Here is a 25,431-nt window from a genome sequence, read left to right on the forward strand (position 1 = left end):
AAGATTCGGCTTCAATGGTGGTTGTAATGCTTTTGCAAAGCGGTGGGATATTTTTAGCATAAAGCAAAGCAAAAGTTACGGTTACCTGTGCGAAAAAATCAATATCAGGCTATTGAAAATTTGATTAGCGTATAGTAGTTTATCAACTACCTGATTATACAGATATACATTTAACATACCGAGTTTTTCACATAATTATATTTATTGTATTGAGTTTAAATGGCCCGTTTTCTTGTGTAGTTTATTTAATTAAGTTGGAAATTAATAATACAACAATGAAGTTAGTCTTGCTTCTGGTTTTCGTCTCGAGAATTGCATTCGGCTGGACCAAATTTGATATGGAACAATTTGTATCAACTGATCGTCGGGGCTCTGGTGAGTCGAAGCAATCGTTTTTTTTTTTATGTAACTCTGCTACATCGGTTACGGTGGGTGTAGACAATTTTTTGTGGGGGCGGAAAGCTACTCAAAAATGATCATCTTTGTTAGATTTGTCATTCCCCGCCATATATTGGATATTTACATTTCTTAATTTGTTTAGAGATTGCGATTCAATCCTCGTATTTTCAACGTGTTTTTGAGTAAAACATACTTTCGCCTTACTATCTGTTATTTGTAGCTTATTGTTATCTAGTTATTTTTGGCGTGGGCGCGAGACCTGAAAAATTCTAAAAATGGGGCGCTGCCTAAAATAAAGTTTGAGAACCACAGGGCTAGAGAATTTTAGAGCAATAGTACATGTGGTCTGATGTATTTCAAACTTTCTAAAAAATTTTATTCAGAACCTATGATTCTACGACCACCAGAGGAAGACAACAATGGGATTGTCAACGATAATCAAAAAACATTTTGGTCTTATAAAGAAGCGCTATACCACGGAACAAGATGTCGCGAAATGAGTGAGAAATTTATTATTTTGTTTGTCTGAGATGAAAGTATAAGCTAGAAGAGCCGATAAAACGACTCAATCATCTCGCAAGCTGTTTCTCTATAGATTACGAGCCAATGTCGGGAATGGGAATGGTTAGATAGGTTTTCGTTTCAGATACATGGATTTTGATTTCTCATATCAAAACATATTTATTCCGTGGGTTCCATTTAACAGGGCTTCATGTCCTTGGAAGTTCATGGATCATAATTTCATATGTACGTTCCTGTGCGCGTAACGAAACTGCGTAATTGTTTACATATTAGGTTGGCATAATACTTTTTTCATACATCTGTTGTCGTTTTATTTAGTATTTTATTTTATTTTTAAAATCAGAAATTACCAAAAATCGGTCTCGATTATAAAGAAACCTGAATATACAAAAAAATAACAGATCACAAAAATACACATAAATCGTAGAATGTTAGATTGATCTGATCAATTAAATATCAATTATCACTTACTTAACAAGGTTTGTTAAATCAAATAAAAGAATTTTTGTTTTGTTTCATGCGTGAATCTGGAGCTAAAAAATCTTGATATGACCAAAAGTTTGCTTTTGCGAATTCAGTAAGAAATAACTTTAATTGTAAATGTGGAATAATACTTAAAGTATATTTTTTATCCTAATTTAGATTTACTGAGTTGTTCAGTTGATTGCGATCACCATAAGATATATAAAGAGCATGGATGTTGCAAATGTGTTTGTTCAAAAAATTATGCTCTCTTTGGCTCCACGGAATGTCACATAGGTAGGCTGGAATAAAATTTTGGGTTCTCCCGTAGTATTTGTGCCAGGTTAGGGTTAGGCCATAATTTTATTCCGACTTTCTTTATTTTAGTTCTATTACGAGTTCGAGGACTGTTTGTGTTAGCCAAGTGAATATAACCCCTGCCCACAGCTTTCAGTGCCTTTACACAACTTGATGTAAAGAAGGCGAACAAAATTAGTTGCCTTCCATGTTGGTACACACACTTCTGGAGTTTAGTAAAAACAAGTTTTAGGTTGATAATTTTTGTTCTCTTATCTAAACAAACGATACATTGAAGTCGCTTCTTGCATTGTTGATTCAGCATCTTGGTCAAAATGGAGTCGTTGGAGTAAATGTATAAAATCTAAATGGGGAGGATTGCAAATGAGGGAAAGAATATGCAAATCACGCGGTAAGAAAACACCAGCCGTTTGCGAGGGAAGAGGAAGCATTTCGAGGACTTGTGCACCTATTACAGGAGGTGAAAGACTTTTTCCATGACCCATTAAAAATCGCGATAAAAAAATTTCGTGTTTAATCACAAAAACCTAGAAAATATTCAAATAGAAAGATATAGGTTTGAAATAATATTTGTTTGTATATCCATAATGATTTATAAAAATTTATAACACCCATCAGAAGGAAAATATTCCGGGCGCTGAATGTCATTTGTCTGTCGTCTTTATTACTTGAAACTCATAGTATTTTACATCTACGTAAACATAGTAGGTTGTGTTTACGAAGCGTTTAAAAAGAAGTTTTGTTGCCACTTGATACGCGATATCACCGTGATTTCAATCGAATACCAACAGTCATGACGCATTGGTTTGCTTTTAATTTTATAAGTCATTCTCATAGAATTCAGTTCCTAACCCGAACTAAAATCACTTAGATCACACAACCGATGAGATGAGATCCCATACCAAAAAATAAGCCTTAAATTTTTTTCTCAGGGGAAATTCTAAATAAATATCGAACTTTACAATTTTGTCGTGTGGGATAATTTCGATTCTTAATAAACTGTTTATATTAGGGTTGTACTCGTGTTTGTATCTTAATGAGAACGTGCTTGTTCAGAGTTTCGAATCAGAAAGAATGTTCGTCATCTCACGGACGAGGAAATGCATGACTTGATTCAAGCGATGACTAAGTTAAAAGCTGATAAATCAAAGAAGGGATTTCTGGTATGTATTGTATAAAGGTAATATCACAAGGTTGAAAATGTCGCAAAAACATCAATACATCGCAGGTTAAAATGTCGGGTTTAAATCCAACGCACCCAGTGTGCGAGAATTTGACAATTTCGACCGTACAAACTATGGTGGTCTTGAAAATTTGGAAATTATTAAATATATGCATGTGGTGCCGGTTTCAAAAAGCGTCACGTTTTTTTGTCATTGTATTGGGTTATCGTAATTTGGTACAAAGCCCTCGCCACTGATGCAAAAATGTGAGATCTCAGAAAAGGACCCCGCTACTTTTCAAATAACAAATTGGTAATTAGCCCGTTTGGGGTTAAGAATGATTTGAAATTTTGAATTTTTGTAATCTGCATTCCTAACCCAAACTGGTTAATTACCAATCTCTTTTCAGCGTTGAGAGGTGTGTTTATTGCGGGGAACGTTGTACAAAAGATCCCATATTTTTACGAACTCATGGAATCCCACACAAGCATATTTATTTACTCGGTTCTCGGATTCAAGTCCCATGCCCCACCTCACCCAGGGTGTAATAAATTGGATACAATGTAAAAAAAAACATGAGGTTTACTGGATGAACATGTAAAACTCAGCATTTTTATTCTGTTATCAACATTAACAAAAAAGTTCAAGTGAATTTCCCCTCAGCTTAGTTGCGACGTGCGTACTTTCACGTCCTTCCAATATCCTGTTTCACTCTATCAGATGCGTCAAGTCAGGAAGACGAAATATTATATACCTCCAAACTATACCATGCATGTAAAGTATGAAACACTATTTTTACCGTTTTGACTATTTTTATTAAGTTTTTAGTTCGCCCAAGGTATCTGTTGTGACAATATATATATATATATATATATATATGTTGAGATGGAATTCTCGCGAGTCGCGATGATACCCCGCCTTGCCCCTAACCACCTTTTCAGATGGCCATAAATGTAGTAGCATAGCATAACTTTTTCTGTGATAATTACGGTTGTCACCGACAATAACAGTAGTTTAGAAACTAATTTTTCTCTTTTATTAAATATTTGAATCTTGGGTGTCTCTGCTCGATAACCAATTTTGCCTCCCCGCGTCTTCCATTTTCAGTAGAATTGTGTGGTTATCATTTTTCTCCGTATTTTCTGGAATAAAGAATTTTTTCACTGGTTGGACAAAAAAACTTGGCTCGAATATAACCAAAGCCACTTATTCATTTTCGAAGCGTTGGCACAATGCCTAAACTTTCCGCCCTCACACTATTATAAGGCTGGCATTGTTAAGGTCTTTGTAAATGCTTGCTAATCGCCTTCTATTTTACTGGGCAGAATATCGCATCGTGGCATGGTTTCCCTGGACGTTGCCCATGGTACAAGATGTATAAAGAACACGACGATGGTCACTGTAGCTGGCATCATCATCCTTTATTCTTACCTTGGCACAGACTGATAACTGTACAGTTTGAAATGAGTAAGTTACTTCAAACACAGCAATATTGATATTCAAATTCACCATCTAGTTCAATGATACATTGGATCATATAATTCGTGCGAGCAATTCTAAACCCTTAGCGTTGCAAATTCAATACCTGCGTACAATTTATTATCTATGTCTATGGTGTTACAATTCCCTAACTCCTAACAGATAGCTTGTGCGAATCGAACAACGCGTGTCATAAGATCAATCACCAAAATTATTGTGCCTGCGACTACTGGAAAGCCTATGTTAAATAAAGGTGCGGCCCGCGGTTTCACCCAGGTATTTGTATCTGGCCCTCCTGTATTAAAGGTTGCACGTCACTAATGCAATGTGTTATCATAAACTACACCAATCACAAAAAATTGAAACATTCGAATCGGAACACCTGAAAGTTTTATGGGGAATGTCAGAAAACATACTTATATGATTACATTATCCTCGTGTATTTGATTTTATCTTTACATAGTATAATATATACAATGATATAAATTTTCGAATTTGAATTCAAACTTGCAGAACCGCTGACTTGGACTTCAGTTTCTCTTTGTCTGACATATTTATTGTATAAAACAGTATTATTGTCTGGTTACATGCAAAATTTACAGTTTGTCTTTGTCTGACATATTTATTGTATAAAACAGTATTCATTGTCTGGTTACATGCAAAATTTATACATTAGTCATTTAATGGAAGCACACGAAGTGAGCCTATATGTCGAGTAATATGCACTGGATTCTTTTTTAAATTTTCAGATTAAATCATGATGGGATAGGTTACAAACTGAGATTCAAACTGTTGAATAAAAAAAATATTGAAATATATTTATTTAGGTCTTCAACGATATTTGAAAAATAAAACTCTCGGAATACCATTCTGGGATTGGACTGAAAAAGCTCTTGACATACCATACCTGATTCGTCTTCCTGAAATATATGATCCCATTCTGAAGAAATATGTTCACAATCCATTTCATCAAACCCATATACTAGCTCTAAATCAAACGTGAGTTAATTATTTTTCACCTTTCATTTTATTTTGATAATACATCTTCTACCTGTTTGTTGTCGTCGTGTATTTATTTGTGTCATAGCCTGCTATTTTTCCAACGGTTATACTGTGGTTATGATGTCATAATTGCTCCGTGCTTTTTTTACCGGCCTGCGTGCTTGCTATTGCTTCCTGTGTTTTAGATTTTACTTCATTAAGCTGCGTTTTACTAACCTTTTACTTTGCCGTATGATGAACTGTATATTTCTTTCAAATAGGGATTTTGTAATACTGAAATTTTTTTAGGCTTCAACTAGTACAACTAATTTATTGCCGAGAGCCTTTTGTGTTTCAAGCAAGGTTTTCATAGCTGCCAATTTACATAAACATTTTGTACTTTAAAACCTATAAACCATTTTTGAGAATATCATGTCGTTTAGATAAAAGCACTTGTGTATTTAATATTAATGGCGTTAGAACAGATTTAATAATACCGTTATAATTCAGGCACACGAGGCGTCGGATATGGTATCCAGGCGTTTTAATGGAACACTTCTTCCAAAAAGCAACAACACGTGCACTTTTATCTCATCATTATTACCATTTTGATTCAATTATTTCTACTTATTCTCATGACCAGGTGAGAAAATCTACTTTTATCATAAACGGTTGTTTACACCAAATATTCTCAAAAAAAATTTAGGACCTCCTGAGATATGCGCACCAAGATGGCGCACAACCTGAACTCAGGTTGTGTATCAGGTTAGGGTTCAGGTTACGACATCTTGGTGCGCGTGCTTCCGGAGTAACAGAATTTATTTCAACAGACCTTATGGCACGCCGAAGGAATGACGCATACATGTAGTAATTTTTTCCCCTTTTCATTGTTAAATTACTAATTCAATGCCGAGCTATTCTAAAACAGCTGGACACAAAGCTGGTATCAATCCAATCAGTATTTTTACCGGATTTGTTTAGTAAATCTGTAGTAAAATATTACGAAAATGGTTTTGTTTTAAATCATGTAGTATTTATCAAATACCTAATATTTGTGTATTAATATCTATAGATACTATAGTAGGCTACTTCTATTTTCAAAAACGACTAGACGTTACTGTTGTTGTTTTTTATTAAAGCTGTGTGCTTCCACGACTTCTAATCTACAAACTTGATTTCGTAATTCTTGAAGTTGTGTTGTTGTTTGTCGTATACTCTGTCTATATATTTCGAAAGAAGCACAGCTCCGCCTGATCACTTTGAATCAATGGCTTACAACCTTTTAAGCACATTTCTCCTTTTGCGTTTTTGTAACTCTTTATTTGCCTTTTTGAACGAAAAATGGATATTTTCACGTCACTACACTTACACATTCTGTTTCCGTTTAATGGATCTTAAACTAGCTATTCTTGAAACATTTTATATACGAAATATATACTAATATATTCATTTAGATTCATAACTGCTTCTGCTACGATCCACCACGAAAAACTGACCCAGCTGGATGGTGTAACATAGGAATGCCCACAACAACGTTCGCCTCGTACGACCCAGCGTTCATGCTTCACCATAGCGCCATGGACCGCGTACTTGTCATGAGAAGACACTTAGAAGAGGATGCGGGTGTTACTGATTGGACTTCTAGTCGGATAATTTCAGCGTATCCGGAAGTATGAAAAATTTGTATTATTTTTTTGGGGCCCCCGAAGTATGCGAACCAAGATGGCGGACATCGGAATGTAATATGTGTACTAGGTTAAGGTTAGGCCATAATTTTAGGTATAAATACTACGTGAGGCTCTTGGCTAGTCTTCGAACTGATAATAGGACCAAAATAAGGAAAATTGGAGAAAAATTATCGCCTAACCCTAACCTGTTACCCATGTTACGTTCCGATGTCCGCCATCTTGGTTCGCATACTTCGGGAGCACCCTTTTTTCATGATTTCAGAATATAAAGATGTATTCATATTTGTTTTTATATTTGTCTACTTTAGTATATTCTGATAAAGAGTGAATTTAAATTTATCCCAATCATCGACACAGTCAGATTTATAGTACATCAGGAAACATAAATATAGACTTCTGTCATTTGAGGAGTCTAATTTGATTTCGAGATACGACATAAAAATACCTATAATATCAATTTATTCGTACTTTGAAACTCGTTGCAACCTAGGATAATACGAAAGCACTGAAACAACCAATTGGTAATTTTTTACCATAATAAAATTTGGAACGTCAATTTGCCTTGCTGTGGTAATTGTCAGCGACTTCAAAATTGTAGACTTTTGACAGCTTCACGTCAATTACCGTATTTCATTTATATCAGAAAATATGTTCTTTAGCAGGGATTCTCAAACTCTTGATGTTACGAAGCCCGTGAAGAGCTTGACTATTATTTACAGAGCCTCATATAAAACTATCTATTGGAATTTATAGATAATGTCATATAATAATTACCGTCTTCTTGCCACATTTTGACGCTACCGTTGTCAGATTTTATTAATGCCGTTAAAGCTTTTTAGCTCACGAAGCCCCTGGGTTTCTCTTATAGCCCTAGTAGCGCTCCGCATGGAGCACGTTAAGAATGTTTTTTGGTATACAGTTATTACTACACCTCTTCATTCACTATGTTAAATACATCGTGGATATTTTATTGCTGATTAGTCAATTTTATTTTTCATGCAATTTCCTATAATTGTCGTATCTTTATGATTTAGGTATATCACGACTACTCCAACCCGATGAAACATTCATTCGAGTGGCCGTTGGCGCCATTTTGCAACAAAAGCATGAATCCTGAAGCCACCACAAGCAAGAACAAAGTTTGGACTTTGCATAGAAGTTATTACAATGAACAACTTTTTGGTTATAAATACGCAGATTTGAATCTCGGTGATTATAATTGGGAAGATTTGAAAAAAGATTTCAAGTACAATAATTTACACAGGCAATATTGGAATGATGAAGTTTTCGATACACAAATCGGACGTCTAGGTGAAAATTTCTGCTCTCACCCCTCTTACAGCAAGAATTCCGCGTGTTATTTTAGTTGCTAGATTTTTTAGGTCTTTCGTATTAAAAAAATGTTAAAGTTGATATTTTCGACTTCATTCGGGTTTTAGTTTCATTTATATATATTCCATTCAGTTCATTTGTATATATTACAGAAAAAAATAGAACCGAATATTTATTTTATCAACCCACATTTTAGACTCATTTTTTCGCGTTTTGTGTTGTGTAGTTTTTCTCAGTGTTCCATTAGCTATCTTCCGATACTTCGAGCACGTAACCACCTTTTTATTTAATTTTGGTTTGAAGTGTTTTTGTCTTATACTATAATTACCATTGTGTATCAAGAAAATTACGTAAAAGCCAATAGATTTATATGTTCGTTACGTTTTGTATTTGCTAAGTTTTTTCCTCAACTTTGTTCATGTTGGGACTTCGAATCACGTTTGAAACTACGTCACTACGAAATCTCAGAACGTTTTAACATTGATGCATGAATTTTTCTGAATAATTTGACTTCGACCATTAGTTTTGTACAAAATTAAGCTATTTTATAATATGATTAAAGCAAAGTTCACTCGCCGATATGAAGGTCAGTCATTGTTGCACTGCTAGAACGGACTACAGCGCCACGTTTCAAAGGTGTGAAACCTGAGCCTGCCGAAAGCTATTGATATCACTCACTATTAGCTAAATTGAATCAATATATAATGTTATATTTATTGTCTAATATTTGTTACCTCATATTCAAGTACACGCAAATATATAATATACAAAACGACATTTCTCTTCAAGTCGCGCCGGCTGCTCTAATTTTGCTTGAACCTTTTAGTTATCCTCGATCACCTTGGTATCCCCTTCTTCTGGCTATGAATTCAACATATATACTTTAAAAAAATAGGTGCCACAACATTTGCATCAAAACCATCTTATCCTAATCAATGTCGCATCGTCAAATGTGATGCAGTATGTGTATACATACTCTCAATGAATTTATTTGAAGTTTAAAAAAAACTTGCGAAAACGAAAAAATAAGCAACGAAAACATAATTTTTGAATGATTACCATGATACTGAAAATCGAAATCATACCTCAAACCGCCTTGTAAACGAAAAAAATGGGGTGAAACGTCCATGGGGAAAAAAGGTTGCACCCATGTACCGAAACACAAACGAGGATTTCAATTGATGTTTTGAAACAAAACCAGATCTAGTTATCACTAGTAGTTTTTTTTGCCTAGCAACGACTTCAATTTGCACTAAACACACACTCGGAATTCTGGTTGAAAAATATTCATAGTTTAAAATGTATTTAAATATTTTGGTACTCCCGAAGTATGTGCACCAGGTTAGACTTAGGTAATAAATTCAGGTACAAATACTAAGGGAGTCACTTGGCTAGTCGCAGAACTCATAATAAAACTAAAATAAGGAAAACTGGAATAAAATTATGGCCTAACTCGTACACATACTACGCTCAGGTGTCCGCCATTTTGGTTCACATCAGAGTTGGATCAATTGTAATTGATGCAATTAATTACAAAATTTTCATGTAATTGTAATGATGGCATTTTCATTCTGTTTAATTGTAACTGTAATTTGCTAAAATTTTCTTCCGAAAACTGTGTTGAACCCCTTCCTGCACCATTGTCAGAATTTTTAAAATTTTTGAGCAGACTGCGACATGCTGTAACAACTGCAGAAAGAAAATCAAGTTCTCAACCAAGGCTTCGTCAAACTTGATGACGCACTAGAAGAGCTGTTCATGGGGTCAGAAACTTTTCGCAGCCAAACCTTCATCAAGTGCAATCCAACAGTTTTTGAGCAAGTGAAAATGTAAATACCAACCAAAATGGTATAATTGTAAATGTAATTTGATATTTTTTGCAAGGAGTAACTGTAATGTAATTGAAAAATTTAGGGGAGTAATTGTAATTGAACTGAATTGACGTAATTGATCCAACTCTGGTTCACATACTTCGGGAGTACCAATATTTTAAATCTAAACTACCTCAATATGCAGCATAATTAATTAGCAGACAATAAGAATTTTTATAACAAGAAGACAGATGAAAAGAAAAACGTAGATGTTATTTTTATTCTCGAACCTGGTTCCATTTGGAAATTTTTCTCGTTAAGTTTACAGATTCACATCAAAACATCAACGGCTGGTAAATCTTTAGCTGACGGCAATATACTATTCGGGGTTGGAGGGATTTGTTGCGATTTTCTTAGATTTGCGATAGCTTCAATAGAATTTTGGGTGAAAAGAACTTTCATTTCTTCCTGGGTTAGGGTTTCATATTTCAAAAGTGCTTGGGCAAGCAGTTTATGTTGCTGACCATATTTAGAAAGAAGTTTTTTGGCTCTTGTGTATGAATCAGTTAAAATTGTATTCACTTCAGTTTCAATAATTCGTTTGTTTTCTGGACTCACGTTGTCATAATCATACGCAACAAAACCTAAAGTTTCTGACATTCCAAAATTACAAACTAGCTTATAAGCGAGTTTTGTAGCAACATCTAAATCATTAGATGCACCTGTTGTAACATTTTCTTTTCCTGATAGAATTTCCTCTGCTACTCGACCTCCCATTGCAACATCAATTTGCGCCCGAATTTTTGCATTTGTGGTACTCAATTCATCATCCCGAGTTGGAATTAATGATGTATGTCCCAAAGCCCCACCACGTTGAGAAATAGTCACTTTAAAGATTGGCAAAGCCCCTGAAGTATGGTAGGCCACAAGGGCATGTCCCGCCTCATGGAAAGCTGTATTGAGCAATTCTTTTTCTGTCCGTAATCTACTTTTGAGTTCAGGGCCCATTCTAAGTTTATCCAAAGCATGCTCAAAATCTTCCATTTCAACAAATTCTTTATGTAATTGAGCAGCACGAAGAGCTGCCTGATTCACTAAATTTGATAGATCTGCACCAGTCATGCCCCCAGTTAAACAAGCAATGCTATCCAAGTCAATATCACTGTCATGTACAGTTTTTTTCACATATAATTCCAAAATTTCCTTTCTTCCTTTAATATCTGGTGGCATGACATTAATTTCGGTGTCAAATCGACCAGGTCTTGTTAGGGCCTTATCCAACACTTTTCCCATATTGGTAGCACCCAGTACAATAACGCTTTCCTTGCTTTTAAACCCATCCATTTCTTGCAGAAGTTGGTTAATAGTTTGCCTAGCATACGGCTGAAGAGGGGACGATGTTCTGGCATCGCCACATGCATCTATTTCGTCAATAAAAATTATACAAGGAGCGTTTTCTCTTGCTTCAGCAAAAAGACCACGAATTCTTGAACTCCCAACGCCAACAAACATCTCATCAAATTCTGACCCAGACGCGTAGTAAAATGGTACTTTTGCTTCGCCAGCGATAGCTCTCGCCAGCAAGGTTTTTCCTGTTCCTGGAGGTCCAACGAGCAACATCCCTTTCGGAAGTTTTCCACCAAGATTTGTAAATCGATCTGGATCTTTTAGAAACTCAACAACATCTTGTAGCTCTTGTTTTACTTCATCAATACCCTTAACGTCATCAAAGGAAACGTCAGGAATCTCAGCTTTAAAATCTGTTTTTCCAAATGAAACGAGTTTCTTTAACGGACTAGTTGACGCAAACTTGATCGAGACTGTACCTAATAAAAAGATGACTATTGAACCAACAATAATCACTTTAATCAGAAATTTTCTCAAATCATTGATTTTTGCTTGATTTCTGGCTGCTGTTGATTGTAACCGTAATCCTTCTTGCAGCCCTAGTCTTATCGAAATTGCCTCTTTCTGGGAAAGCTTCAGTCTTTTTGACAAGTCAGAAACAGTTTTATCGACTTCGTCTTGTGACACCTGTTTATTATGAAGAAGCTGCTCATTGGTTTCTTGTGTATTTATTGGGGCTCCACTGCCCCTGACCTGAAAAAATCGAAACGCAATACTGGATTTAGAGACATTTGTGTGGGGATGTATCAGTTTATTGTCATCAGAAAGTATCCGATTTACTGCAGATGAATGATAGCCGATTATTCCAGATCTTGTATGAGGAATATTTTTAGTAATTCCATGTGATGTAATCCTTCTGCATATGAGAACACAAGAAGCTCTTTGTATGGACATTTTCCGTATATAAGAAGGAGCAATTACAATACAGCAATAGGCTACTGTATAATTCTGATAATGAACAAATTTGAGAATAATAATTTCAATGACAACTTGATAAGAATATAATATTGTAACTTGAAGGCAGGAAAAAAAATGTTTTTGAATATTTCTTTTATTGGGAATGAAGTTAGTCTACTATAAATCTAACTTTTAATTAAATTTTGGGTGTCAACCTGTATTTTCATATTTGAAATAACCAAATATCCATGGTTATTGTACAGAACGAAGGTTCTGGATATTTCAAACAACTTTTTAATCGAATAAAGAAATAAGAGAAAGAGTCATTTCATTTTGTTAAACCAAGAAAAAATCAATTAATATTTCAACAAAAATACGAAAGAACATTAAATTGACCCAAAATTTAAATAAGATCTGCCCTTAGAGATAAAAAAATATTTTGGTTTTGAATGGATATTTTAAAAACCGCACTGGGTCTTTGCACTAGGGTCTTTCATGGAGGGCTCACTTAAAATATTTCAAAGTCTATTTGCGAGTAGTGGGGATTAAATAACTGTAGTCTACTCAGTATAAGTACGGTACGGTATCTAACTGTATTATGATTCCTCGGCACTAAGCTACAAATCTTATTGTCTCTGCTGTACAGTTGTAAATGATTGGACCGAGTTACCGCTGTACCGGTACCGCACCCCAGCCGGCCCACACTCACCCTGCTCTCAACGGCTTAACAAAAACAACCATTGTAGGCTACTGGTGGGTTCGCATCCCATGCAGGGATGGTTATGTGCGAGAGGATTGCTGGACTCCTCGCCGTCGTTGGGTGGTTCACATAACCGCTGGTCGGTTATGGCTTCCTCCACCACCAAGTCCATGCTTCCGAAAACAAACAATATAACTAATCCCATACCCGACTTGGAATGGTAACCGGACGAGAGGCCGTGGTTCGCCATATGGATAAGCCGTCTTATCGGCTTTCCTCTCCCCCGGGATAAATACGTATATCCTATCCTATCCTGGTAATCAGGCAAAATGTCCTGGCTGCTTGTCAACCATGCTCTATCTCCCGCGGTAGAATATAGGGCAACACACGAAAATCCAACTACTGAACTAACCACAGGCCGATATGGGGCTATTGGCTTCCACCCATGATTCGATGAAATCTGCTGAAATTTCAGCCAGAATGCTTTTACATATTGCGGCACGGTGTAACGTGCAGCAGATCCAAGCTGTAGACTTGCATGATTAGATAGATAGTTTATTTTGAAAAACTCCATAACAAACATTAATTAATGGAGAATTCTGGAGAGCGAGCGAAACCTATTAAAAAGTTTGAAACATGAGAACCAGCACCACATACATATGGATTTGGAATAATAGAATATTTTGGATCATTGTAGATAACGAAGAAGGTTCTGGATATTTCAAACCTCTTTGCGATGGACCTTTCCCCGAGCATCGACTTCCTTGTTTACTTCGTGACATTGGCCAATCAGCAAATTGCAGAAAAGAGATGTAACAATGCTCCTTTTCGCATCCGCTCAGACACTTTTCTCACTCAGACCAATGACATTAAACAACATGATGCGCAACTCCACCATTTTTGGCCGAAGATCGTATCCGATAGCACTCTCCAATGCACATACTTGACGAGACGAAAACGAGCGGATGTGTGCTGCTTTCAAGGAATAGCACGAATGGTGTTCGTGCCTGCTTTGACAGTTGTTGTCGATTTTAAGGATATTTTGTAAAGTTGAGGTAGAAAGAAATTGGAAAAAGGTAAGGTAAATACTATTGTTGTATATCACTCCCGGGCATCGCACTGTTTAGTACATGTGGGAAAGCCAGCTTTTGTCAAATACTACGAAGTTATTAATTCAGTACGGTACGTAGTTGTCCATTTGCCGAAATTGCATATTTACTTACCCCTTATGGTTTCAAATAGTTCATGCACCTCCAGTTAGATTTTTTAATCAGTGAGGATATATACTCATTGCTGTAACATACTATTGCTCAATAACTTTTATTTGCGTATTGAATCAAAGGGTTAACAAGTTCACCTAACATTTTACTCATACCGGTCTATATTGTATAGTCTGATCTCTCAAGTATAAGAATGCTTGTAATTTTCTGACTAAACCCTTTTATTAGTTGGTTTATATACCAAATTCAGTAAAACATATTTTACATAGACATGGGATATTGGATTTATTAGCTTTTTCATTCTAAATCATATAGACTGCTTTATTTATTCTTAACGAAAATTAATAAATCTCCTCTCTTTCTTCAGATGTGAATGTTGTGGAAAAACCTGTCTAGCATTGTGAGACTCCTGCAGCACAAGCGCAATAGCAAAAATAGTAAGTATATCAATCAAGAAATTAAGCCGACATAAAAGCAAAACTTTCAAGTATTCGTCTAATCTCAATTTCCTATTATTTATTCACAGGACAACTGTAGCAGAAGGGGAGATATCAGAAGTCTGGCGACATATCAGTGACAGTGTGATTCCAAGAAATATAATTAGAATACTCCATAAATGTTCGCAATAGAAGAACAACCTATGGAGGCATGCAAATGCATTTGACCCTCCGGTAGAGTTGTGTATGGCCCCTACATCCTGCAAGGCTTGAGGAAAATAACTAAAAATTCCAATGCGTAAGATTGCATAAGCGGTCTTTTTGGGAAAAAGCACAAAACATGCCAGGCATACTTAAAACAGCTTTGAAAAATGAGGATTTCGGGTCACTCACTACACCTGTGTTATATTTGGTCCATCAACTTTTGGTAGTACTGTAGAAGAAATTCAGGAAAGGGTATAATCATGATTCATGATAAAATACTGGTATATATTTTGGACAACTTCAATCTAGACCAAACTCGCGGCCCCAGAGAACTTCCAGTGCGGCCTCGAACGCTTAATAATAATTGTAAAAGTATTTTGGAAGTTTTTTTCATCTAAATGTAACAGATTTTTCAAACTTTTTAAAGTGAAATTGAATATTCACACAGAAAACAATTTACTGAAAGTAGTTTTAAAAAATTTATTTTTTTGTTCACATTTTAACCCATTTAAGAATACACATCAAGCTAGCAAAAGAATACTTGAATAAAACACTTGAGTGATTAAATTAAACGCAAAGTACATGAAGAAGGTGGCATTTTCGAAGAAAATGGGAGTTGCAATATTTCTGCATTTCACAAAATTCTCTGAAGCACATTGTTTAATTTGTCATATTTCCATCAGTACAATGAAAAAACACAATAAGCTTAGCAGTCAATATGACAAATTCGAAGACCAACTTCGAACAGAAAATTTCCATATGTTTGTATATTAATATAATTATACAACTTTTTTGTTACTAAATATCAATAATAATTCAAGCAATCCTATGCCATGCAATGTGGCGCGAAATGTCTTGTCGAAAAAATCTGTCATTTGTTTTTTTACTGATCTATACATGAAATGATAAAAGTAACTTTTTTGCAATTACTGGAATTAATTAAACATTCGCAAAGATCCAGATTAATCCATGATCATGTGACCTCGTTAGTTAGAGTTGGTACTATAAAATTATTTCATCCTGGCTCTAGTATGCTGGTGACACAAAAAAGATGCCAAACGTCAGGACAAATGTAATTAAAAAACATAGAGTTTATATTGTAGTATTTTTGTTAATTTTAGGTTCATATATTTAGATTAAGTCATTTTTTAGTGTATGTATTATTCTTTCCTTATCCAAAGCTTGTTCAAAAATGATTTTGATGGTTGTACATAGAGTTTTATGATTTTTTGTAATAAATACAGTAACTTGCAATAATAGTGGAATGCAAATAATAACATGAAATTGCATTTGAAATTAAAGAAAATAATAAAACTTAATCCAACTGTTTAGTTGCATCCTAATATATGTCACAAACTAAAACTATCTTGAAAATATCTTTCAAGTATACATTATCAAAAACTGTTTGCGGCCCTTTTTACAATTTCCAACATGCAATGCGGCTCTCGAAAACCCATGAGTTTGACACCACTGATCTATTCTAGACAATTCAAGCATTGCTTTGGGAAATAATATCACTTCAATTAAATTGAAAAAAATCTTGCCGTATTAAATACAAAATCGTTGCTATCATAAAGGTAAACCAATTCAGCCACTGGCAATATACTGGCCTTCACAAAGCAATGGAGGCAAAATTGAGAGTTCATGAGCTATGAACTTTTGTTCTTTTCTTTGTCTTGAACTTTTCATACTCCACAGCCCCTATTAATTTTATTTTTAATTTTAATTACCATGTGATGGTCATACATATCTTTAACTTGTATTTTCTGTAATGATGTATTATCTCAATGTGTCAAACTTTTAATTAGTGTGCATATTTTGCTTCCAGATGACATAAATGTATTGTCTTGTTTATTACCTCAGCTTGGAGTATTGACAAGAAAAAGGTGCCAGTAAATTCTTTGTTATAATCAGAATTCACAATTAATAGGAATTATAAACAGTCACCAATCAATGAGAATTACATGCGAAATCCCTCACAATGAATTTGTCCAAAGAATTCACCTACTAAGGCAAGTTCGATAAGTGCGAACTTTGTGTTATGGAATTGTATCACAGCACCGTTAAGAGAAGTAAAAACAGTTTTGCTGTTTTGTATGACACCCTCTTTAAATGAAATTTCAATGTTTAAGCGCAAACATTAAAATTACTACCTTTGAACTTTGTCATTATCTGCAAAATGTCCCACACAAATCTTTACGCTATCGCGTTTATAATCTTCTCTGATAAAAAAAAAGTCTATGATGTCCAATTTACTCTTTACAGCTTGTATGTCATTCCAGCTTTCCAAGTGAGCAAAACTTCTTAGATATAGAGATTATTTTCTTACGTTACAGGCGCAAAAAGGCAGGTACTAAACGTAAAGAGGACGCCGATTAGCAAAAGCAAGCGGAAAACGGTCGCGAAAGGCGACGAGAAATATGTGCATTGGAGCGTATCATGAAATACAATCTTTCGCATGTAGTCTTATGGAGTGACGTCAGAGTTGCCTATCATGTTGTTTAATATCATTGCTCAGACAGATTTTCAAGCGTGGTCGTAAACATTATCTCGTTTTCGCATATTTGAACTCTATTCGTTAGTTTTCAGTTGTGTTTTGTAAAATTAAATGTAAATCAAATAATTTAATTGTCACCCTGTCTTCCTGGTGGTTTTAATTTAATTGCAGTAATAAAAATTAGTGTAGAAATAGCTGTGACAGACTAGGCTAAAATTCTTTAACGAAACTTTTAAAAAACAGATTGTTGTATGCCAAGAATCATAATAATAGTTTGAAACATATACCTCATTTCACAGGCGCCAACTCGCAAAAGCACTCTTAAAATAGCCCCGAAAAATTTTGCAATGGTAAAGTATAATCCATGATTTGTGCATATACTGCTATGGAACATCCAATCCATTTACCAAGCTTGTTTTTTAGTAAAAAAAAATTTGTCACTGTGTTATTTTTGCAATATAATTGAAGTAGGCCCACAACATCACCATTTTTCGTTAGCGAGTGTTTTAATCCATATACCTGTATAGGAAAAGCACATACACGTCTCACATTTTAATTTGAATTTATAAGTTGTTGCCCGATGTTACATCGTGTTTTTGTTTTATTCTGTTTTTGGGGGACGGGCACGTACTTGTACGTATTTAACTTTTTTATTAGGTTATGCCCGTCCTCCAGGTCCTCTGTATTTTGTTTGTCCCTTTGTTGTTGTTTTGTGTTTTGTTTGTATCAGAGTGACCGAATAAAATTGATTGATTGATTGATTGATATAGAAAGAATTTTTCGGGGGTCAAAGGTCGGGGAAAGGTCCATGGAATGAAGAAACAAGAGAGCTATGCTCAAATATCTGGACAGGTAGAGTGGCAATAATTTAGATGACGTCATAGCGGGAAAATTTTTTTTATCTTCAACCACTGAAAATATCAAAGCAATTGGTCCAGTATTCGAAGAGAAAAGCGATTTTTTAAAAATGGAGACGGAGACAAATAACAATAACAACAAAATTTTGAAACGATCGTTATGGCCACTAAACGTGTCCAATAAACGTGTCCAATAAGAAAAGAATCGATCAATATTCCAACAAAATACATTTTAATATTATTGAATTTATGCAACATTCACAAAAACAAGAAAAACATTAAATTGACCCGAAAATTAAACAACGGGACCTCCAGAAGTATGCGCACCAAGATGGTGCACAACCGGAACATACCGGTAGTGTGTGTGTACCGGTTAGGGTTCAGGTGGTGCGACATCTTGGTGCGCATACTTTTTGAGCACCAAACAACGTCCACCTTTGGGAATAAAAAGATATTTTGGTCTTGGATGGATATTTGAAAATTATCAAATAACAGAATGAAGAAATTAGACAAAAACTTTTCAAGTCCTGTTTTAATAGTTAGCACTAAGTCTATCTCGTAGATGGCACACTTGAAATATTTTAAAGTCCATTTGTGAGTAGTATGTGGAGATCAAATAACTCTAGTCTACTTAATATAAGTATGGTAGACTACCTACTTATATTTTGATGCCTTGGCACTGAGCTATAAGTCTTAATGTCTCTGCTGTCGAATCTGACAGTTGTATATGATTGATAAGCTTTACCCAGACAACACTCACCCTGCGGTCAGGGTTAAACGTATATATTCACGGTTAAACAACCATTGCACGACTACGCTCTATCTAGGCATGAAAACAGCGATAGACAAAAATCCCACTAAGCACAGGCCAAGTTTCATGCTTGCATCCAAAAGTGCAGGAGTATATATCTAAATAGTAAAATTGCCCCCACTAGTTATTGGGGAGTCTTTGTGGAATATATTTTTGGAAAATATAAATATTTCAATCGTTTTTCTATTTATTAAATAATCGTGTTTGGTCGATAATGATACCTCGTTTCCATGGTAACCAGGTATTCTATTATCAAGGAGAACTGTCAAAATGCACTTCTGATCATATTCTTCACTTCTTATTTACACATCGGTTTCCTTGTCTTGAAAATATCCTTTTATAAAGTAATGTTCATTTTACTTAATTTCATGGATGGCGCCATATCCAAAATTAATCAGAATATGCTACTGTACACGTGTGCCAAGTTTCATGCTTGCTTCCAAAAGTGCACAATTCCATCATTTTTGAGTTCTTATTCGCTGGACTAATACTGTCTGGCTGAAAATATACTTTCATTACAAGTTCTTTCATACAAGTTGGATGTGTTTATGTGTGCGTTACTAATGTGTCAAGGGTTACCTACGGAAGTAGATAGACAAGACAGCCCAATAAGCCGAAATAGGACCTGTAGAACCTTTAACTCAGGTGTGGGCAATTTCTTTTCTGAGTGGCCGAGTGGGTTGGATGCGGATAACAGACTTGGTTACTGGGCCAGATGATCAAAACTCAATATGATTAAAAACGGTTAATTTACAAATCACTAGACACAACAATTAATTACAGGGGCTGGCAAATTACGGCAGCTGCATATAGAGAAAGTTGATAGAAATGGAAGTTGCTTTTCAGTGATGTAAAGTAATAGGTATTAGCAGGAGGAGATAATTTAATTTGAGTACTGTAATAGATAGCTGTACAACAGTGGTTCTCAAACTTTTTATCCGTAGTTTTTACGTCATTATCGCCCTCAAAACATGAAGTTAAAAACAAATGTAATTAAACAATTAAAAAATTGACTAATCATTGTGCATGATATTTTCAATAAGATGGATGAAGATAAAAATTTTTTTATATTGAAGACATTTTAGTTAGGTACAATCTCAAATCATCATCAACTTTGATTTCATTCCTTTTCTACCAAATATAATGTTAGAAATGAAAGTTCTACTCAGTCAAAAATGACTTGCATCAATCTATACTCTCAGTAACATTTTTGCAATATCAACCGAAAACTAGTTGTCGAGCATCGAAACCTGAAGTTCATTTTTTAATTACCGTAAACAAAACAATACATGACAAAACAAACAAATATACGAAAAATCAGAAAAGTGGGTAACCTGGACGAGTGGCCGTGGTTCGCCATGGTTAAGCCGTCTTATTGACTTTCTTCTCCCCCGGGATAAATATATAAATCCTATCCTAACCACTAGACACAGGGATTGAATCACAGCACAGAATTACACACATGACCATGCTTTTAAATGCAAAAACGTGCGATGTGCGGAATCTGGGATCTCGATATGGTCATTGCATTATTTGGCGCAAAAATACAAACATTTCACTCAGACTTGACTTCTAATTTATTCCTTCCTAAGTATAATAAAATACATAATTTTTTGATCTCTCGAATTATGTTATTAAGTGAAGTATATATAAGAGGCATTATTGCCAAAAATTCGCCTTGAGCAGTAAAAAAGTTTGGCACGCAATGTTGCCTTTAAAATAATCTACAGTAAAACTTCTTGTGGTATATTATAGATCAGAGGTACTCAACATCCCGGGTGAAAGGGCCGCATTTTAATCACAAAAGATGCGACGGGCCGCAGAATGTTATTGTCATGTATTTATACTAATTAATTAATTTATTAGTCCGATACTGATGTTGAATATGCTTCTTGTATCCATTTTTATTCATTCTAAAACATAGTTAACGGATAGCATTCGTAAGTTTGCAGTTGCAACTTCTCCCCTAGCGAGAGCTATGACAAAATAGGAAAAATAGAATTATACTCAACATGAACAATGTTACGATTCTTTTATTGTAACGCGCATTTCCGAAGGGAGATAGACGAAGAAAACAAATAATTAACTAATCCGTGGAGACCATTACATTGTAGAATTCTGAATTGATTTTTGCCGTCTCATGACGTGAAAATTGATTCATTGATGGTTTATATTAAATTACATATATTTTCTAATGAAATTACTTGCTATTATTCAAGTAGTAGAAAATTACCAACGTTATCCTCCCACCGCTTAAAATGATTTAAAAGGTATTGCCCGATTTTATATCGTGTCTTTTTTTTATTGTGTTCTTTTGACTGTTTTTAGTGGACGGGCACGTACTTGTATGTTTTTAACTTTTTCCTTAGGTTATGCCCGTCCTCTGCATTTTGTTTGTCCGTTTTCTGTTGTTTTGTTTCTTTCAGAGTGACCAAAATAAAATTGATTGAATCCCATACCCGACATGGAATGGTAACCGGACGAGAGGCGGCGGTTCGTAATATGGTTGAGCCGTCTTGTCGGCTTTCCTCTCCCCCGGGATGAATATGTAAATCCTATCCCATTCTAACAGGGCGAGAGGCCGCAGTTCGTCATATGATTAAGTCAATTTATCGGTCTTCCTTTCCCCGAGATGAATATGTAAATCCTATCTTTTTTTGCACGTGCAATCAATGACATTAAGCAACATGATGCGCAACTACGGCATTTTTGGCCGAAGATCGTATCCGATAGCACGCTCCAATGCACATACTTGACGAGACGAAAACGAGCGGATGTGTGCTGCTTTCAAGGCATAGCACGAATGGTGTTCGTGCCGGCTTTGACAGTTGTTGTCGATTTTAATGATATTTTGGAAAGTTGAGGTAAAAGGAAATCGGAAAAAGGTAAGGTAAATACTATTGTTGTATATCACACCCGGGCATCGCACTGTTAAGTACATAAGGGAAAGCCAGCTTTTGTCAAATACTACGAAGTTATTAATTCAGTACGGTACGTAGTTGCCCATTTGCCGAAATTGCATATTTACTTACCCCGTATGGTTTCAAATAGTTCATGCACCTCCATTTAGATTTTTTTTAATCAGTGAGGATTGAATCAAAGGGTTAACAATTTCACCTAACATTTCACTCATACCGGTCTGTATTGTATAGTCTGATCTCTCAAGTATATGGAGCCACGAATGCTTGTAATTTTCTGACTAATTTCCTGTATTAGTTGGTTTATATACCAAATTCAGTAAAACATTTTTTACATTAAACATGAGATATTGGATTTATTAGCTTTTCCATTCTAAATCATATAGACTGCTTCATTTATTCTTGACGAAAATTAATAAATCTCCTCTCTTTCTTTTCTTCAGATGTGAATGTGGACAAACCTGTCTAAGCATTGTGAGACTCCTGCAGCACAAGAGGCAATAGCAAAAATAGTAAGTATATCAATCAAGAAATAAAGCCGACATAAAGCAAAAGTTTCAACAAATCGTCTAATCTCAATTTCCTATTATTTATCCACAGGACAACTATAGCAGAAAAGGAGATATCAGAAGTCTGGTGACATATCAGTGACCGTGTGATTGCAAGAAGTATATTTAGAGTACTCCATAAATGTTTGCAATACAAGAACAACCTATAAAGGCATGCAAAGACATTTGACCCTCCGATAGAGTTGTGTATGCCCCCCACATCCTGCAGGGCTTAAGGAACATAACAAAAAATTCTAAAGCGTGAGTATGCATAATAGATTTTTCAAACCTTTTAAAGTGAAATTGATTATTCACACAGAAAACAATTTACTGAAAGTAGTTTTGGAAAATTAATTTTTTTTGTTCACATTTTGACCCAATTAAGAATACACATCAAGCTAGCAAAAGAATACTTGAATAAAACACTTGAGTGATTAAATTAAACGCAAAGTACATGAAGAAGGTGGCATTTTCAAAGAAAATGAGAGTTGCAATATTTCTGCATTTCACAAAATTCTGAAGCACATTGAACAGAAAATTTTCATGTGTTTGTATATTAATATAATTATACAACGACTTAGTTACTAAAATCAATATCAATAATAATTCAAGCAATCCAATGCCACGCAATGTGGTGCGAAATGTCTTGTCGAAAAAATCTGTCATGTGTTTTTTTACTGATCTCTACATGAAATTATAAAAATAACTTTTTTGCATTACTGGAATTAATTTTCGCAAAGATCCAAATTAGCCCATGATCATGTGACCTCGTTAGTTAGAGTTGGTACTATAAAATCATTTCAGCCTGGCCTCAGTATGCTGGTGACACAAAAAAAGATACCAAACGTCAGGACAAATGTAATTAAAAAATCATTGAGTTTATACTGTAGTATTTTTGTTAATTTTAGGTCCATATATTTAAATTAAGTAATTTTTAAAGTATGTATTATTCTTTCCTTATCCAAAGTTTGTTCAAAATGATTTTGATGGATGTACATAGAATTTTATGATTTTTTGTAATAAATACAGTAACTTGCAATAATAGTGGAATGCAAATATTAATATGTAATTGCATTTGAAATTAAAGAAAATAATGAAACTTAATCCAACTGTTTAGTTGCATCACAACATATGTCACAAACTAAAACTATCTTAAAAATATCTTTCAAGTATACATTATCAAAAACTGTTTGCGGCCCTTTTTACAATTTCCAAAATGCAATGCGGCTCTCGAAAACCCATGAGTTTGACACCACTGATCCATTCTAGACGATTCAAGCATTGCTTTGGGAAATAATATCAATTCAATTAAATTGAAAAAAATCTTGCTATATTAAATACAAAATCGTTGCTATCATAAAGGTAAACTAATTCAGCCACTCGAAATATATTGGCCTTCACAAAGTAATGGAGGCAAAATTGAGAGTTCATGAGCTATGAATTTTTGTTCTTTTCTTTGTCTTGAACTTTTCATACTCCACAGCCGCTATTATTTTTTTTTAATTTTAAATACCATGTGATTGTCATACATATCTTTAACTTTTTACTCACATGTCTGTATGTGGAGAGTGATGAATACAGTTCGTTTTCTAAGGATCTCGTTGCCTCTTTACTTTGGTTGTGCAGTTACTAGAAGCTGGGAGATTGCGCATAATTCTTCAAGGTGGGGGCGGATGCAAATAGGACTCCACTACAACAACGTTGAGTGGATTGGAATTCACGTTTCAACTTTACAATAGATAAAAACGAAAAATAAAAGTAACTGATTATAGAATCGGGAAATCTCAAGTAAGTTTTGAAGCGTGCCAATTTTAGATGGAAAGGTATTGATAAAAGAAATAGTACGTGTTCGCTCACCCAAAAGTAAAAAAAGTAATTAAGGCACGCACGCACACACACGCACACAATCATCGAGACATGATAAGGTCGGAAGTGAAAAAAGCGAGAATTAAAATCAATCAAATTACTCAGTAAAAAGAAAAATATACAAACAAATGAAAAAGAAGTAAGTAAACTCTTTTACCACATCAAATTAATAATTTTATGAGGGTTGCCAAATTGGATACCGAATTAGCCAACATGAATAATATACTGTGGATAGAAAAGTATTCCTCGTCAAGCTGATTATAATTGGAGTCACTTAATGCGAAATTGCCCCATTAGTATTGCCAAGTTGGATATATGAAGAAGTGGGCTATACCTGCTTCACTGACCAAATAGAAGCCAAAACTAGCCAAATTAGCGTCCAAATAATTTTAAATACTAATAATCAATGACAGTACAGGTAATTATAAGTAAAATTAATTAGGGCGTGATTATGTTTGTATTTCAAGTTAATCGATTAAATATTTTTTTTTTCAATATGTATTAGAATTGATATTTGATTTACTTTATGTCCCACCAATGATCTAATCAAAATATTTTTTATAAAATAAAAAAAAAGTCAGTTGGTACTTGCTACTTGGTACATCTATTTTTACGCGTGGGAATTTTCTTCTTTGACTGAGATCAGAGGTATCTCTGCCTATTGCATCTGCACGGCGTAACGTTAAAAGGAATGCATTAACACGAGGTTTCAGGGATTACCGGTTTAACTTTCATTTTCTTTCTCGTAGTCTACACCTAACCTATATACCGTATCGTTATCAGTAATACTGATGCTCCGGTGACCAGCGATTTTGCATCAGTATATCTCATTCGACAGCGCAAGTCTAAAAAAGTATGATGAAATTAAAACCGGAACGTTTAGATTTTTATGCCAGAACTACGTCATTTCAAAA

General features: G+C 34.8%; 2 protein-coding genes across 2 annotated transcripts; one reads left to right on the forward strand and one right to left on the reverse strand.

The window, feature by feature from the left end:
- The first annotated feature begins 210 nt into the window (after positions 1-210).
- Positions 211-8,713, forward strand: LOC120340761 (hemocyanin 2-c chain-like). The gene is made up of 10 exons (XM_039409118.2): positions 211-375; positions 783-899; positions 1,564-1,680; positions 2,003-2,161; positions 2,758-2,864; positions 4,190-4,331; positions 5,171-5,342; positions 5,835-5,967; positions 6,779-6,994; positions 8,047-8,713. The coding sequence occupies exons 1-10, from the start codon at positions 276-278 to the stop codon at positions 8,383-8,385; spliced, it is 1,602 nt and encodes a 533-aa protein (XP_039265052.2). The 5' UTR covers positions 211-275; the 3' UTR covers positions 8,386-8,713.
- Positions 8,714-9,164: 451 nt separating this feature from the next.
- Positions 9,165-12,558, reverse strand: LOC120340760 (ATP-dependent zinc metalloprotease YME1L1-like). Its single transcript, XM_039409117.2, has one exon. It carries the CDS (start codon positions 12,454-12,456, stop codon positions 10,486-10,488), a length of 1,971 nt encoding a protein of 656 aa, XP_039265051.2. The 5' UTR covers positions 12,457-12,558; the 3' UTR covers positions 9,165-10,485.
- Between the last annotated feature and the right edge of the window lie 12,873 nt (positions 12,559-25,431).

This window comes from Styela clava, chromosome 14 (genome assembly GCF_964204865.1).
Source record: "Styela clava chromosome 14, kaStyClav1.hap1.2, whole genome shotgun sequence".
In the NCBI taxonomy this organism is placed as follows: domain Eukaryota; kingdom Metazoa; phylum Chordata; class Ascidiacea; order Stolidobranchia; family Styelidae; genus Styela; species Styela clava.